General features: G+C 26.3%; 1 protein-coding gene across 1 annotated transcript; it reads right to left on the reverse strand.

Annotated features, from left to right (window-relative positions):
- Positions 1-6,247: 6,247 nt before the first annotated feature.
- LOC114419586 (triose phosphate/phosphate translocator, chloroplastic) lies at positions 6,248-11,771 on the reverse strand. The gene is made up of 12 exons (XM_028385302.1): positions 11,456-11,771; positions 11,280-11,354; positions 11,018-11,083; positions 9,460-9,538; positions 9,060-9,180; positions 8,875-8,970; positions 8,323-8,435; positions 8,118-8,195; positions 7,878-7,994; positions 7,358-7,457; positions 7,158-7,258; positions 6,248-6,587 (listed from the first exon to the last, which is right to left on the reverse strand). The coding sequence occupies exons 1-12, from the start codon at positions 11,710-11,712 to the stop codon at positions 6,570-6,572; spliced, it is 1,221 nt and encodes a 406-aa protein (XP_028241103.1). The 5' UTR covers positions 11,713-11,771; the 3' UTR covers positions 6,248-6,569.
- Positions 11,772-13,591: the final 1,820 nt, after the last annotated feature.

The following is a 13,591-nucleotide window of genomic DNA, read 5'->3' on the forward strand; positions in this document are numbered from 1 at the left end:
AATTTTTTTGGTTTAGTTTTGTTGGTTACCTATTTTTATTTTATTTACATAAATAAAAGATAATAATAAAAATTACATTTTTATTCAACATATTTTTATAAGATTAAATCTTTATGTAAGGAAATTAATTATATCATTTTCTTTATTAGAACTAATCAAATTAAAGCTAATAAATGAAGAATATTTTTTCTTTATATTTTATCACTTGTTAATTTTTTATTGGTTGGGTCTAAAAATGAGATGTTAAGTGTGTGCCTGCACCAGAAATTATCTCTTCCTTTATATTTTGTCTTATGTGGCATGATCTATTAGTGTTTTCTGGGTATGTATGAAAAGATATTAAAAAAATTGCTTCATTTCATGTGTTCAAGTTAATTTATAGTTGAAATGCTGAATTACCCATATTATGAAATTTTTATCATGTGTAAGTGTAATTAGTCATTATCTTAAAAGAAAAATTAGAAAATAAATATATTTAGATTCTTTTAGAAGTTTCTTTCATATTTTTTCCTGTCGTATACCTTGTTAATTTACATATTGATTTTTGATTTTTTGTACAATCTAAGGTTAATTTCTTTTATGATAGTGCTGATATTAAAATATAAATATAATTTAAAAAGGATGACTCTTTCAACATTAAATTATTTTAGTAGTAATAGAAATACATAAAAGTATTACAATATATAAATTTAAAATTTTAAAAATATTTTAATTAATTAAAATTAATTTTAAAGATGATTTACAAATAATTTATTTTACATAGTATTAATTAAATTAATTAGATAATTAATTTTAAATTATAAAATATTTAAAAAGTTCTATAATGTTGTTCAATAATATTTTTATAAGATAAAAAACTATTTAATTAAACATAATTCAATAACGTTAAATTTTATTAAAATATATGAGTTAGAAATGTTTTTCATAGATAGCAGTCAAATACCTATCCTTCACATTATTACATAAATGATTTTATTTCTTACTTATTTTTTTTGTTTTCATCATAGCTACAGTCAATGTATATTCATTAATTTATTCTCAGATAACTAGGCATTAGGCTTTGTCAATTAGGGTTAGGATGCAGGGGTGAGAGGAAGGTAGGTAGCAGAGAGTTGTTGGTTCGTGGAGAAGACACTATGGACTTTATCTAGGTCGGGGAGAGTGTTGCTAGTGAAACTGAAAAGATAGACAGTGGGGTAGTGTGACTTCAAAAATAAAGAAAAAAAAAAAAAAACAACTAGGTGCAGACCAACTTGTCAAACGATGGGGTGCAAAAATGGTGGAAACGGATAGAGTCACATCGCAGACCGCAAAAGATGAGTCTAGCAAGATGTCAAAAGCATCCTCCCTAAGGGAGGATGAGTTGAGGTTGGTGAACGAACAAGGAGAAGAAACTGGAGAAGCTCACTGAACAAAAAAAAGTGCAGCAACATGTGAACTACTTTTGCAAGGAATTATTTTTACATGTGTCATAACACATCTAATCTAACAAACCAATTGTCCATATCACACTATACAATGATTAAGGATAAAGGGTGATGTAAAACCATCTATACAATGATATAAGTTTGATTTTTGTGCTAATAGATTCAATTTGGAATCTATATGTATATGTGTTATTGCTACTTTGTAATCATGTCATGTCATACAAGTACATTATTTTGTATTTTTTTGTTAGGTACTAAATTTGATATGCTTGCTTTTGAGTCAAAAGATCAGCTAATTGATATGCCATTGATGATTGAACCTACTTAAAATACACTTGTAATCAATGATTAGCAACAAAGGGTATTGCAAAATCATTCACACAAGGACGTATACTTCTTTGTCTTAGATGCTAACAATAAACTGAACATAAATTAGTGTCCACTTAAAAACACTAGCTATAGATGTGAAAACATACCAACAAAGTAAAGAAAATAAATAAATTAGGTAGTAATTTAGAAAAGAAATATTTAAAAAAATATGAAAAACATATTTAAGTTAAATATATTTATTAAATAATTTAAAAAGATTTAATAAAAACTTTTTGCAGTGCAAAAATGTAACTATAGTACTTTGACATACTCAATTTTACTATTTAATTTTTATAATTATAATTAATTATCATTAAAAAATATTTAAAAATGTCCACGTTAAAAAATTAAAATTAAAATTAAAATGAATAGCAATTAGTATATAAATAATAAGGATAAGTATTTAAATAATAAAGAAATACAAATTGTACATTAAATTATATACATAGCCTATATATTTAAATTACATCATAGATATTTAAATTAAAAGAAGAAAACTTAACATAAGACTATCAATATATGAAATATATAATTTGTCTCTAAAATGATAGATATTTATAATATATAAAATATAAAAGTGAAATTTTAATTTAATCTTTAAAATTAATATCAATTAATTTAATTTTTGACAATTAACATCTAACTGTAAAAATGAGTGTAGAGAGTGAAAAAGAATGAAGTAAACATGTAAGGAAGCATAAAAAATTATAGTTTATTGAAAAATTTATTAAATATTTGCTTATAAACTATATATCTTATATTTATTAGTTTTATAGTATATAATCTTAACAATGTTGTGAGTGATTCACGTTCACATGATCAATGCGAAGCAACAAAGAAAAAGCATGATCAAACTTTTTTTTCTATTTTTTATTCATGAATGTTTTAATACAATAAATAAAAAGTAAAACATATACATAATCAATAAATAATAATTTAAAAAATATATAAATTAGAAATGTCGATCTAGTTTAAAACTAAAGTTATGTTACTTTGATCATACAACATAGTTAAATTCAATTATTTGTAGAAGAAACAATAGTGAACAATTTTGTTTTTACCAATTTTTTTATCATTAAACTTATAGGTTATTAAAAGTAGAGAAAATGCATCAAAGAATATCTCTCACGAACAAAATACTTAGTTCCAATAAATAGTTTAGTTCCAATAAATAGTTTTAATTTTTATTAGCAAATATTAATTATTAGTTTGTTAGTTTTTTATAAAAAGATTTGAACCTGTAACCTTTTCTTTCTTACTTAATTTCTTAATTATTCAATCAACTTTATATCTTAGTTCCAATAAATAGTTGTGCATATTCAACAATTCAATGCCAAAGATCTTCATCATGAAGAGACTTTATTAGTCTTTATTTCTAATTACAACAAAAGATTGAATGAAACAAATAATTTAAATTTAATTTTATATGGTCATGATAAATAAATATTAAAAAAATATTATATTACTAACATAAAATACATTATACATTATATATTTTAAAAGAGTTTATTTTCATGCATCGTTATTGTTAAAAAAATTACATTATCAACCAATCATAAATCATGACAAATATGACTTTTAAGATAATCATAGTAAAACTTAATATATTTATCTTATATGACAAGTTATGATTAAACCAAAATGTAAACTATTAAAATGTATAAGGATTTGGACTATTATATAAGAAGACATATCATATGAGCGAAAAATATTATATATGAGAATAAAAAAATTAAATGTATACCATATAATCAAACATGAATGATTAAGACTTAATATCATGTTATTACTTAAAAAGTCATCGAGTATTTTTAAAAGTTATGTGGTTTTTTTAATATTAAATCTTAACCTTTTATAATATAGTTTAAATGCAATCCTCTCACTTTCATATAATATGTTTCTTCTCATAAGATGTGTCTTCAGTATATAACACAAAAGTTATAAATTTCTTTAGTCAATATAAACTTTAATATTTTGTATTGTGTATTCAGTTTTGAAATTATTTTAGATTAATCTTTTATCTTTTATTTATTTTAAATTCTATAATTAATTTTTAACTAATATAAATTATTATGAAATATTTCAAATTTGATTATACATTTATAAAACCCTTAATTTTAATTATTATTGTTCATGAAATATATTTTAAAGCAACTATCCTAAGAAACAAATAAATTTGAACATAACTATTAATATAACATTTAATTTTATTATTATAGTATTTATATATTTAAACTTTTCTATTATTTTTTATTTTAAAATATATATTATTAACTTCCAATGATATAAATTATATAACAAAAAAGATTAATGTGAACAATTTAGTCATATTTTAATTGACTTATTAAAATATGATACCATTGATTATTATATATTTGATATAATATAAATTTTAATTTTCAATAGAAACTATCCTGTAGTTATTTCATTTAACACTGTTAAAGATATGCATTTATAGTAATAAAATTATAATATTTTATTTGAGTGTTATGAATATGAAATAACTATATTTATGTTTAGTAATATTATTGTTTTTGTTATTATTATTGGTAAAATAATTGTAATAACCTTTTGTTAGCTTTTAAATTTGTTTGTCAAGAAGTATTATATACATTTAATATTTTCTTATACTAAATATCGCTGGTGCAATGCAATTACATCTTTTATTATGAATTTTTTTAATTAATTTATTCAATCAAAATATTATTTTTAAACTAATTAGGTTTGTTCATTCTTAAATCTACTTCATGTTTATAATTTTGATAAGTAGGTTCGTTCATATTTTCAATAAAATATAGATAAAAATTGGTTTAATATTTGACTATTACAAATATAATAAAATTATATTATTGTCCTTAGGGAATGGAGTATATGCATAACTTACGTTTGATCCTCGTTATTATCATAATAAAAAACAATTAAAATAACACATTAAATTAAATTATGCACAATAATTTTTGTAATATTATTTTTTATTTTAAATTTATTATATTAAATAACATTCAAAATGAGATAGATAATAAGATATTCATACCTATATTCATTAAATAACAATATTAAAATTTTGAGTAAATATCCAACCCAAAGTTAGAGTCTTCAATGAGTAATTTTTTCTTTATAAAGATGTTTATTAGATTAGATCCAATTCTCATTTTTATGATTCATGGACAAAAATAATGTCTTCATTAATATTTTAATAAAACTAATAAATTAATATTTATTTCATAGAAATATAAAATTGATATAATGATTGAGAAGTAAAATTTAAGGATGAAGGGAGAAAAGAAAGAAGAGAGACACGATTCAAATCTTTTTATTAAAATTTTCAATAAAACTATCGAATTAGTCCATTAAAAAAAACATCTCTCATCATATGCATCCAAATGAAAAACTCTTATGTTTCAATACATGATCTGCAACTTCTTGATGAATATCTTCTTCCATTAAAGTCTGCTACGCTAGTGAAGAGGTAATAGGCTTTTTGTATTAGTAAGAAGTTGAAGTACACTACGATACAACTACTGAAACGAAATGACTAGAACGTCACGCTGGAACTAAGAAGAGAATTAGAATCAGAAAGATAGAGACGCAGCAAGAAAAAATTAGAGGAAGAGCAGAGATATAGAGAGAAGATTTCCATTCTATATGCCCCCCTCACTTCTTAACAAAATCCTTATATAACACATTCTTTCTTTTAATTCGCATGCTTTGCCACCTCTCTTAATTTCCGCATCAGCTGACACGTGTCCATTCTCCTTAACAAACTTTGACACCAATCTCTCTCTCTCTTCCTCGCATGTTACAAAGTCTCTCACCAATCCTTTTCTCCCTTCCATTTTCACATCTATCCCTCTCAATTATTCTCTCCATCCCTAATTATTCTACATTCCACCCCAAGGTTCTCTCAACGTTCACTAATATGGACGCAACTAATATAGATGCTAGTCATCTACTAATACTCCAAGAAATGACTCATTTTTCCCTCATCCACTAACACAGATGCTAGTCATTTACTAATACCATTATAGCACTAAGTTATCTACTCATTTTTCCTCTTCTTATCAAGAGGACCAGCTATCATATCATCCACAAATGTTCATCCCGTGACCAATAGGGCGAAGGTAGATCTGAATGGCTTCAAGCTATGCAAAAACAATAGGCTGCTTTAACTCACAGCAACACATGGACGGATGGACCTTGATTGAGTTACCACCTAACAAGACAGCTATTGGTTGTAAGTATTTAGAACCACGCATAATGTCGGTGGTGCCTTTCACTTATTGTTCCATTAGTTGCTTATTTGTCATTGTAACATTTGTCTGCATAAAGCCGGGTAATTCAATTAATGCTATCAGAATAATATTTCCCTCAAATTCGAATTCTAAATCAATTGTTTTCTTCTTTCTGCCATGACCTTTTCAAGCCTAGATTTTTTTTCTTTAACATGACCATTGAACTTGAACCTACTAGTTTATTCAACTGCAGTAGATTGCTGACCAATTTTCAGCTAATATAATAGTTTCAATAGCTCTTTATGGGAATCAAGGGTACATCATTTTCCAGTCAACACAAGAAGACTGCAAATCAGCAGCGAGACATTGTTTTCTGAATGAAGAGAGAAAAAGGAAAAAAAGAAAATATTTGACAAAAATAGAAGGAAAAATAAAAGCGCGCTATCACAAGGATAGTACAACACTGAACCAGTCACTCAATTATTTTGAAGGAAATTTGTGGTGATTTACAGTGCAAGACATCCTCCAGGTTGACAACTTCTTATGCTGCTTTCGCTTGCTGACAACAAGACCAGAAGACAATTGTGTCAGTTATTTGTATTTTCACATCACTGTATATGTTGTCCATAGATATTTTTGAAGACCACAGTAGAGGTAAAATCCATTCAGTCCAATTCAAACTTACCAAAAAAATAAAAAAAGTGTACTCATTAAAAAAATTTGTGATCATCAATTTTTGCTTTAACGAACCAGCCACCCAGAAAAGAATAAAAAAGAAAACTGAAAAATAATATTCATTGGTTGAAAAGTAAAACTAGATACTAAATGCTAATACATTCTTTTAAACACACTTGTAGTTGAAATTTATTGAACACAAATTGTGCAAGCCTTACTCCTACTAATTTAATGAGCTTCACTCATTATTTTATAGTTTTTAATAAATTTTAACCAATAAATAAGTATATCATGAAATGTGTTAGAAAATATTGTGACACTCCAAAGTATATATAGTGGTGACTTATAAAGCATCTAGCCAGAGTGGTTTATACTCGAGAATGAACAATAACTTCTCAAGTTTCAACCAATTTAATAAGAAGTTATGGTACAAATAAATTAAGACAATACTCACTCGCTTCTCTTCCTCCATCCTGGCTTTGATGAACGAGTAGAGTGCCACTCCAGCAATTGCAATGGCTGTTCCTATACCAGTTTGGGTGCTAATCTTGTTACCTATGTGAAGCAATTACCCAGTCAGAATGTTTAAAAGTACTAATAAATAAACACCTGTGAAAGTTTAAGTTTAATAGCAAGGAAGATAACGATATTTACCAAAGACTATAATTGAAAATCCAATCACAAATACACGTTTCAGTACGTTCCCAACTGCATGAGTGAGAGGAGCCACTCTCTCCAGTGTGTTGGTAGCCACCTATGGTGACAAAAAATGTAGATATATATCATTGCCAATTCAGAAAAACATGTGAATTCAATTAAAATACACTGACTCCTAAAACAGTAAAACACAACATTAAAATTAAACTAACAGTATTAAAATTAAACTCAAAAGATATTGTGTTTTGCCAAAAGGAATTTATTAGATGAAAATAAGAAACTCACACCCAGGTGGGAATAGGCCAAAATAAAATGAGCTGAAACAAAATATTTAGTATAGAAAAATGCTGATAAATTCTCTTAGGAATTTAAACATCAAAATTCTTAAATGAAAAGTCATTTCTTAAAATCCTAACATATTACATGCAATTTTTTCATTAAATACGTTTTTTTAATTAGAAGGTAATTTTCAAACTCATCCAAAATTTAAACTATTGCATCAAAAAGATGGATTTACCTGGTTGTAGAGATGGTAAAACATACCAACCCAGAAGAGATCTGAGACGAACTTGACCAAACCTACTTTAGCAATGGCATCATTGAAGCCGTGCTTCAACAGTGTAGGCCCTTCCAACTGTGGTATCAAATAATGATTAATCAGGGACGCAATGCCAAAAACAATAGCTAAGCAACTTATTATATAAAATCCACAATAAAAATTAAATTTTCAAGGGGAACTTAGACAGGTTTCACTCACAATTACGGCAGGTGGTATACAGACAATTAGAGCAATGATGGAAATGTAGGCATAGATATTGGTACTGTCCATATCAGTCTGCACAAAGAGTTATTTAATAATAATATGAAAGAGCAACAGTCAGTATAGTAGAAAGACATAAAAGTAATTTGTAAATCAGAAATTCACACAAATTTAGAAGTGTATATCTAGCACAGGAGATAACCATGGCTTTCTTTGAATAGATGCTTCGGTATGTGAAGGAGATGTTTGAAATCATAGCACTTATGAAGCCGACCCAGTTGAACGAGAGCTCAGTCAAAGATGCCATGGACACACCTGTATATTAGATGATATGCAAGATTATGTTAAGTTCCACTGACTAAATACTCTGAAAATGTACAAATATTACCTGCATTTTTCACATAATCTATTTACAATAAACTGAAACAAATATTTACCTTGACAGTTTACCTATAAAAAGTCCATGCATTAATGAAAGAACAATACTCTCTTTTCAATATACTACCATCTATCAGTTGAAATCCAATTTAGATGCCACTATCATTAGTTTGAGAATGTGACCTACTAAATGGAGAATGAGATCCACATATTTACTAGGACCCATATGAGTTATATCCTATTGGAAAGAGTGTGTCCAAAAGAAAGTGATAGAAACTGCGTTGCTAACATTTTTCTCAATGAAATAGCTTGCAAGTGGAAAGCAATTAATGGACCAAAAATCATATTTCAATTAAATGAACAAGAGGGATGTTACCAATAACAACAGGAGCCAGTGACAGCCACAAAGTGATGGGGATTGATTGACCAAGTATGAACTGTGAAGCAGCAGCATTGAAGAATGGTTCAAGAGCTGAAACACAAGTTTATCAATGTTAGAAAGTAGATACATGCATTTTCAAGTGTGTGTGTGTGTATATATATATCATAAACTTTTATCACCTTTAATGGTATGAGTGAAAGAAACAGCAACTGCAGCAAATGAGACATTGCTGGTCACATGGCCTAATGCATGACACACAGCCACTGGAATGAGCAACTTCAGTAGGTTGGAGTCTATAGGCTACAGAAAAATCCACCATATGCCACATACAAAACAGTATATTACAATTTATATATAGTAATCGTGAGAAATTTTTTATCTGCATTTTTCAATTCAAATATTTGACTTAACGTTTACTTTGAAACTTAAGATAATGTCCCAAAATGTAGATTCAGTGAAAATATGTAATTTGTTAATGATTAACAGGGTCAATCAAGAAAAAATCGTGAAGTAGTAGCACTTGGCAATTTCATTTTTCTTTTTTGAATTCTGGGCTGGGAGTAATTGAACTTGACTTACAGCACGCTTTGGAAGGCCCACGGCCCAGCTCACCAAACAGTACGCCACTCCCACGAATAAATGGATTACCGATACGAAGCTGCATAAAAGCATAGTTCATTAATAAAATCAAAACTGATGCTGCTGAACCCAAAATAAATAAAATAAAATCTGATACGGAACAAAAGAAAAAATAAATATAAAATGGTCAACGAGAAAATCGGGAATTTTTTTATATAATTATTTTTTATTGTTTATATTTATAATTTATAATTATAATAATCTAATCTTATAAAAGCAGGATAAAATATTAGTTATAAAATTCAAATGTCTCACATTTAAATTAATAAATAATTAATGAATAATTTAATTTAAACAGACTGACAATCTAAAGATTTATTACATTGTATGATTATTAACTTTTTTATAATAACGATTTCAATAAAGCAAATATAAAATAATAACGCTTTCAAAAATCATACACACAACTTCAAATTTATTTGACTGTATGATTTTTTTTTATAATAACAATGATGTATAAAATTAAACTCATTAATGAATTAAAAAAATACAGAAACAAAACCATATTAGCTATTATTTCCAACGTGAGAAGATCCGTTTTTGATTCGTTAAAATTATGGTACTAAACAAGACACAATAGGACAAAAATACAAGTTATAAGATAATTTTTTATTATATATATTATTTGACGAATAATGAACAAAAGTAAAATAATATAAAATTTACTAAAATATCTAATATTAATTATCTTAATACAATTGATATAAAATTTAATGAGTTTACCAAAATAAATAAAAAAGAGATTAGAATAAAAAAAACTGGTGTTTCTTTTTTTTAAAATATTAGGTTGTTGGTTAGTTGTTATTTTTTCAGGTTATTAAAGAGATATAAATAAGGATATAAGTATCTTTTTAATACATTTTAACTAAAACAAAAAATTGACTCATAATTTTATGAGTAACAAAAATTATAAATATTGTTTTATCTTCATCTTCTTGATTTGTGTTGTCTCCTAATTTCTTTCAAATCAAACTAAGAATAAAAGTGTTTGTTTTGTCCAGTACCATAGTTTTTAATAAATCAAACATACTTCAAGTCTATTTTGTGCTTGGATTAAAAAAGGAAAATAATCCGATTGAACAGAAGCAAAGGCTTTGTTTTATTTTCCTCAATTTTATTAAAATTAATTAAAAATACATTAATTTTTACCCTTATACCATGTTTTATTCTAATTTTAGAATACTTTAAACATAAATAGAATCCTTATATTATTAAGTTCAATTCAGTCCAGTCGGTTCTAACTCATTTCACAAACACTTACCAAAGTATCATTTTAGTACAAAATATAATAAACAAGAAAAACGAAGTCGAGCTTTAATATTAGGATATTTCCTTAAATTAACTTTATTCACTTAAAACCGGCGTTAACATAGGACAGAGAAGCATGTTCGCGCATAATATTTCACGGATCCAATTCCAATTAACATCAAGACATGAAATTGATGAGCTAACACCACACAAAGTTGAAAATACATATAATATAATAGCCATAACTTACTATGGATAGGGGAAGTAATTGTAGATCTTCTTGTTGAGGATGTTGAAAATCACGTTCAAGAAGTACCTGCATCAGAAAAGAATAAGGACAAAATGGTAATTTCAACACTCGGGGCGATCACAGCCACACGTAATAAAGTCTTTCTGTTCTTCATGGACACAACACAGTTAAGACTTAAAGAGTTAAGCTAAGAGACACAGAACAGAGCACACGACTTTGTTTTTGCGTGTAATAATAGGAAGAACAGAGTCACGTGACGTACCACGTGAAGAAGAAAAATCCGGTGACCAGAGCCGGGTACTTGTCGAAGAACCCCGCCGGAGCAACCTTTGCTTCTCTGTGATAATTTAAGAAAAAAAAATGAAAAAATGAATGGCATTAGTTAGGAGAGTGACGTGGCCGAGTTCGCTGAGTCAGAACGGATGAAACGGACCTCACCCGGCGGAATCACTACCCTCGGCCGGCGAGGAGGCGGCGGCGAGGCATGGCCGGAGGAGGACAGCCTCCTTCTTCAGCACCGGCGAGCAGAGCTCCGGGCGCAGCTGCCTCCCCCAAATCAGGTTTCCGCCGTCCGCGACGGAGCCCACGGCCTTCACGGCGACGAGGGAGGCGCTGGAGACGGCCTCCCGCGGCGGCTTGCGGAGGTGAGGGAGGGAGGACAAGGTTCCGGCGCGTGACAGCACTCGCGACTCCATAACGAGGAAGGAATTGCAAGAAGAAGAGACTGTGTGTGTGAGAGAGAGATATGGTTCTCGTTTTAGTACACCTATGGTTCTCGTTAACCGTATGGTTTTGTTTTTTCACGGTTTGGATCGGGTGCGTTGCAGTGTACGAGAGTTGGGTGCGCCTCTTAAAATCTTGGTTAGAGTTTTATCTGTACACTAAATTAAAATTTTTATCTCTTATCATTTTAAATCTGAGATCTTGATCCTCTTATTTTTAAATCAAGATATTCATTCTTCTTATTTTCAAAATAAATAATTTTAATTCTTCTTGATTATCAAAGTTAAGTTATTTCTGGTGATATGAACAATGATTAACTAAAATAAAAAATAATTTAATTAGAGTTAAACTTATAATCTTCTATTTAAAAATAAGATAATAAATTTTTTTATTTAGTTAAATTTATAAAAACTATTTTATATGTATTATTACTAAAGATTTAATAATTTTTTAATTAAAAAATTTATAAATTAAAAATATTTAATATGAAGTCTTTTTAAGTTTATTTTGAATAATTTACATATTTTCAATTTTATTTTTACCAATTTATAATTAAATTTCATAAATTAATACATGAATTATTTATATAAATTTATTTTTAAATTGATTTTAATATAAAGAATATTTTTACTTTAATTATTTAAATCAATATAATTACATCAATTAATATGTAAATTATTATTTTTATTTAATTATATAAATTAATAAAATTTTAATATTTATTTTTTAGAAAATTTACATGCTAATATTTTCGTTTTAATTATAAAAAATTATTTAGTAAATAAGTTCTTTAACGTCAATTATATAAATCAAGAAAATTACATAAATTAATATGTAAATTATTTTATGTAATTTAGAAAAATTATGTAAATTTATTTTTAATATAAAAAATACAAATTTTATTTTAATTATAAAAAATAATTCGTTTTTATTTTTAATCTTGTAGATTATTTTAAATTAAGTAATTTGTATAAATTACATAAAATAAATTTTTAAATAATCTATGTATTAGTTAATGTAATTTTCTTTAAAATTATAATTAAATAAGAATAAACTTTTATATATAGTGATTTATTTATTTATATTAAAATAAAATTTTATAGTAAAAATAAATACATGGAAAATTAAATATTAAATATTTTATTTTAATTTAAAAATTTTAATAATTAAAAAAATTAATAACTATTGATTAATGATAATATAAATTAGTATTTATAAAATTAACTAAACAAAATAAATGTCTTAATAGTTTATTGTTTTGTCTTTAAATAAAAAGTCATGAGTTAAACTACCATGATCAACTAATGAAAATACTATAATTACTTATTTTGAAAAATAGGATAACTAAATGTGTTAATTTAGAAATAAAAAAACTAAAATCACAAATTTAAAATTTTAGGGGAATCAAATTGTAACTTAGCCTTTTTTATTATAATTCTACAAAGCTCAAATATGTTTCATATACTTGTAATAATTTATTTTGATTATACTACCTAAATTTTACTTTTTTATGCTTGATTTTAATATTTATCGTCAATTAAAATCCGTTAAATAATGATATTACATACTAACAAAGTGTCAATTAAGATTTATTAAGTGATGATGTGATAGACTAATAAAGTATTATGTAATCACTTAACAAATCCTAATTGATGATAGGTATTAAAATTAAATAGAAAAAAATTCAGATAATAAAATTAAAAAATAGATAATAAAAGAAAAATGAACTATATTATATTAATGAAAAATATATTTAACACATTCTACAAAATTAACTTCTAAAGAGAGATATGTTTATATACTTTAATTAAGTTAAATCATAATTCCAAGTGAGAGTTTTAGTACATCCTT

Source organism: Glycine soja, chromosome 7 (genome assembly GCF_004193775.1).
Source record: "Glycine soja cultivar W05 chromosome 7, ASM419377v2, whole genome shotgun sequence".
In the NCBI taxonomy this organism is placed as follows: Eukaryota; Viridiplantae; Streptophyta; class Magnoliopsida; order Fabales; family Fabaceae; genus Glycine; species Glycine soja.

Coding starts and splice junctions, on each gene's coding strand:
- LOC114419586 (XM_028385302.1), bottom strand. CDS start 11,712: ATGGAGTCGCGAGTGCTGTCACGCGCCGGAACCTTGTCCTCCCTCCCT. Junction 11,084..11,279: donor GGATTTTTCTTCTTCACGTG/GTACGTCACGTG, acceptor TTTCTGATGCAG/GTACTTCTTGAACGTGATTT. Junction 9,539..11,017: donor AATTACTTCCCCTATCCATA/GTAAGTTATGGC, acceptor GCTTTTATGCAG/CTTCGTATCGGTAATCCATT.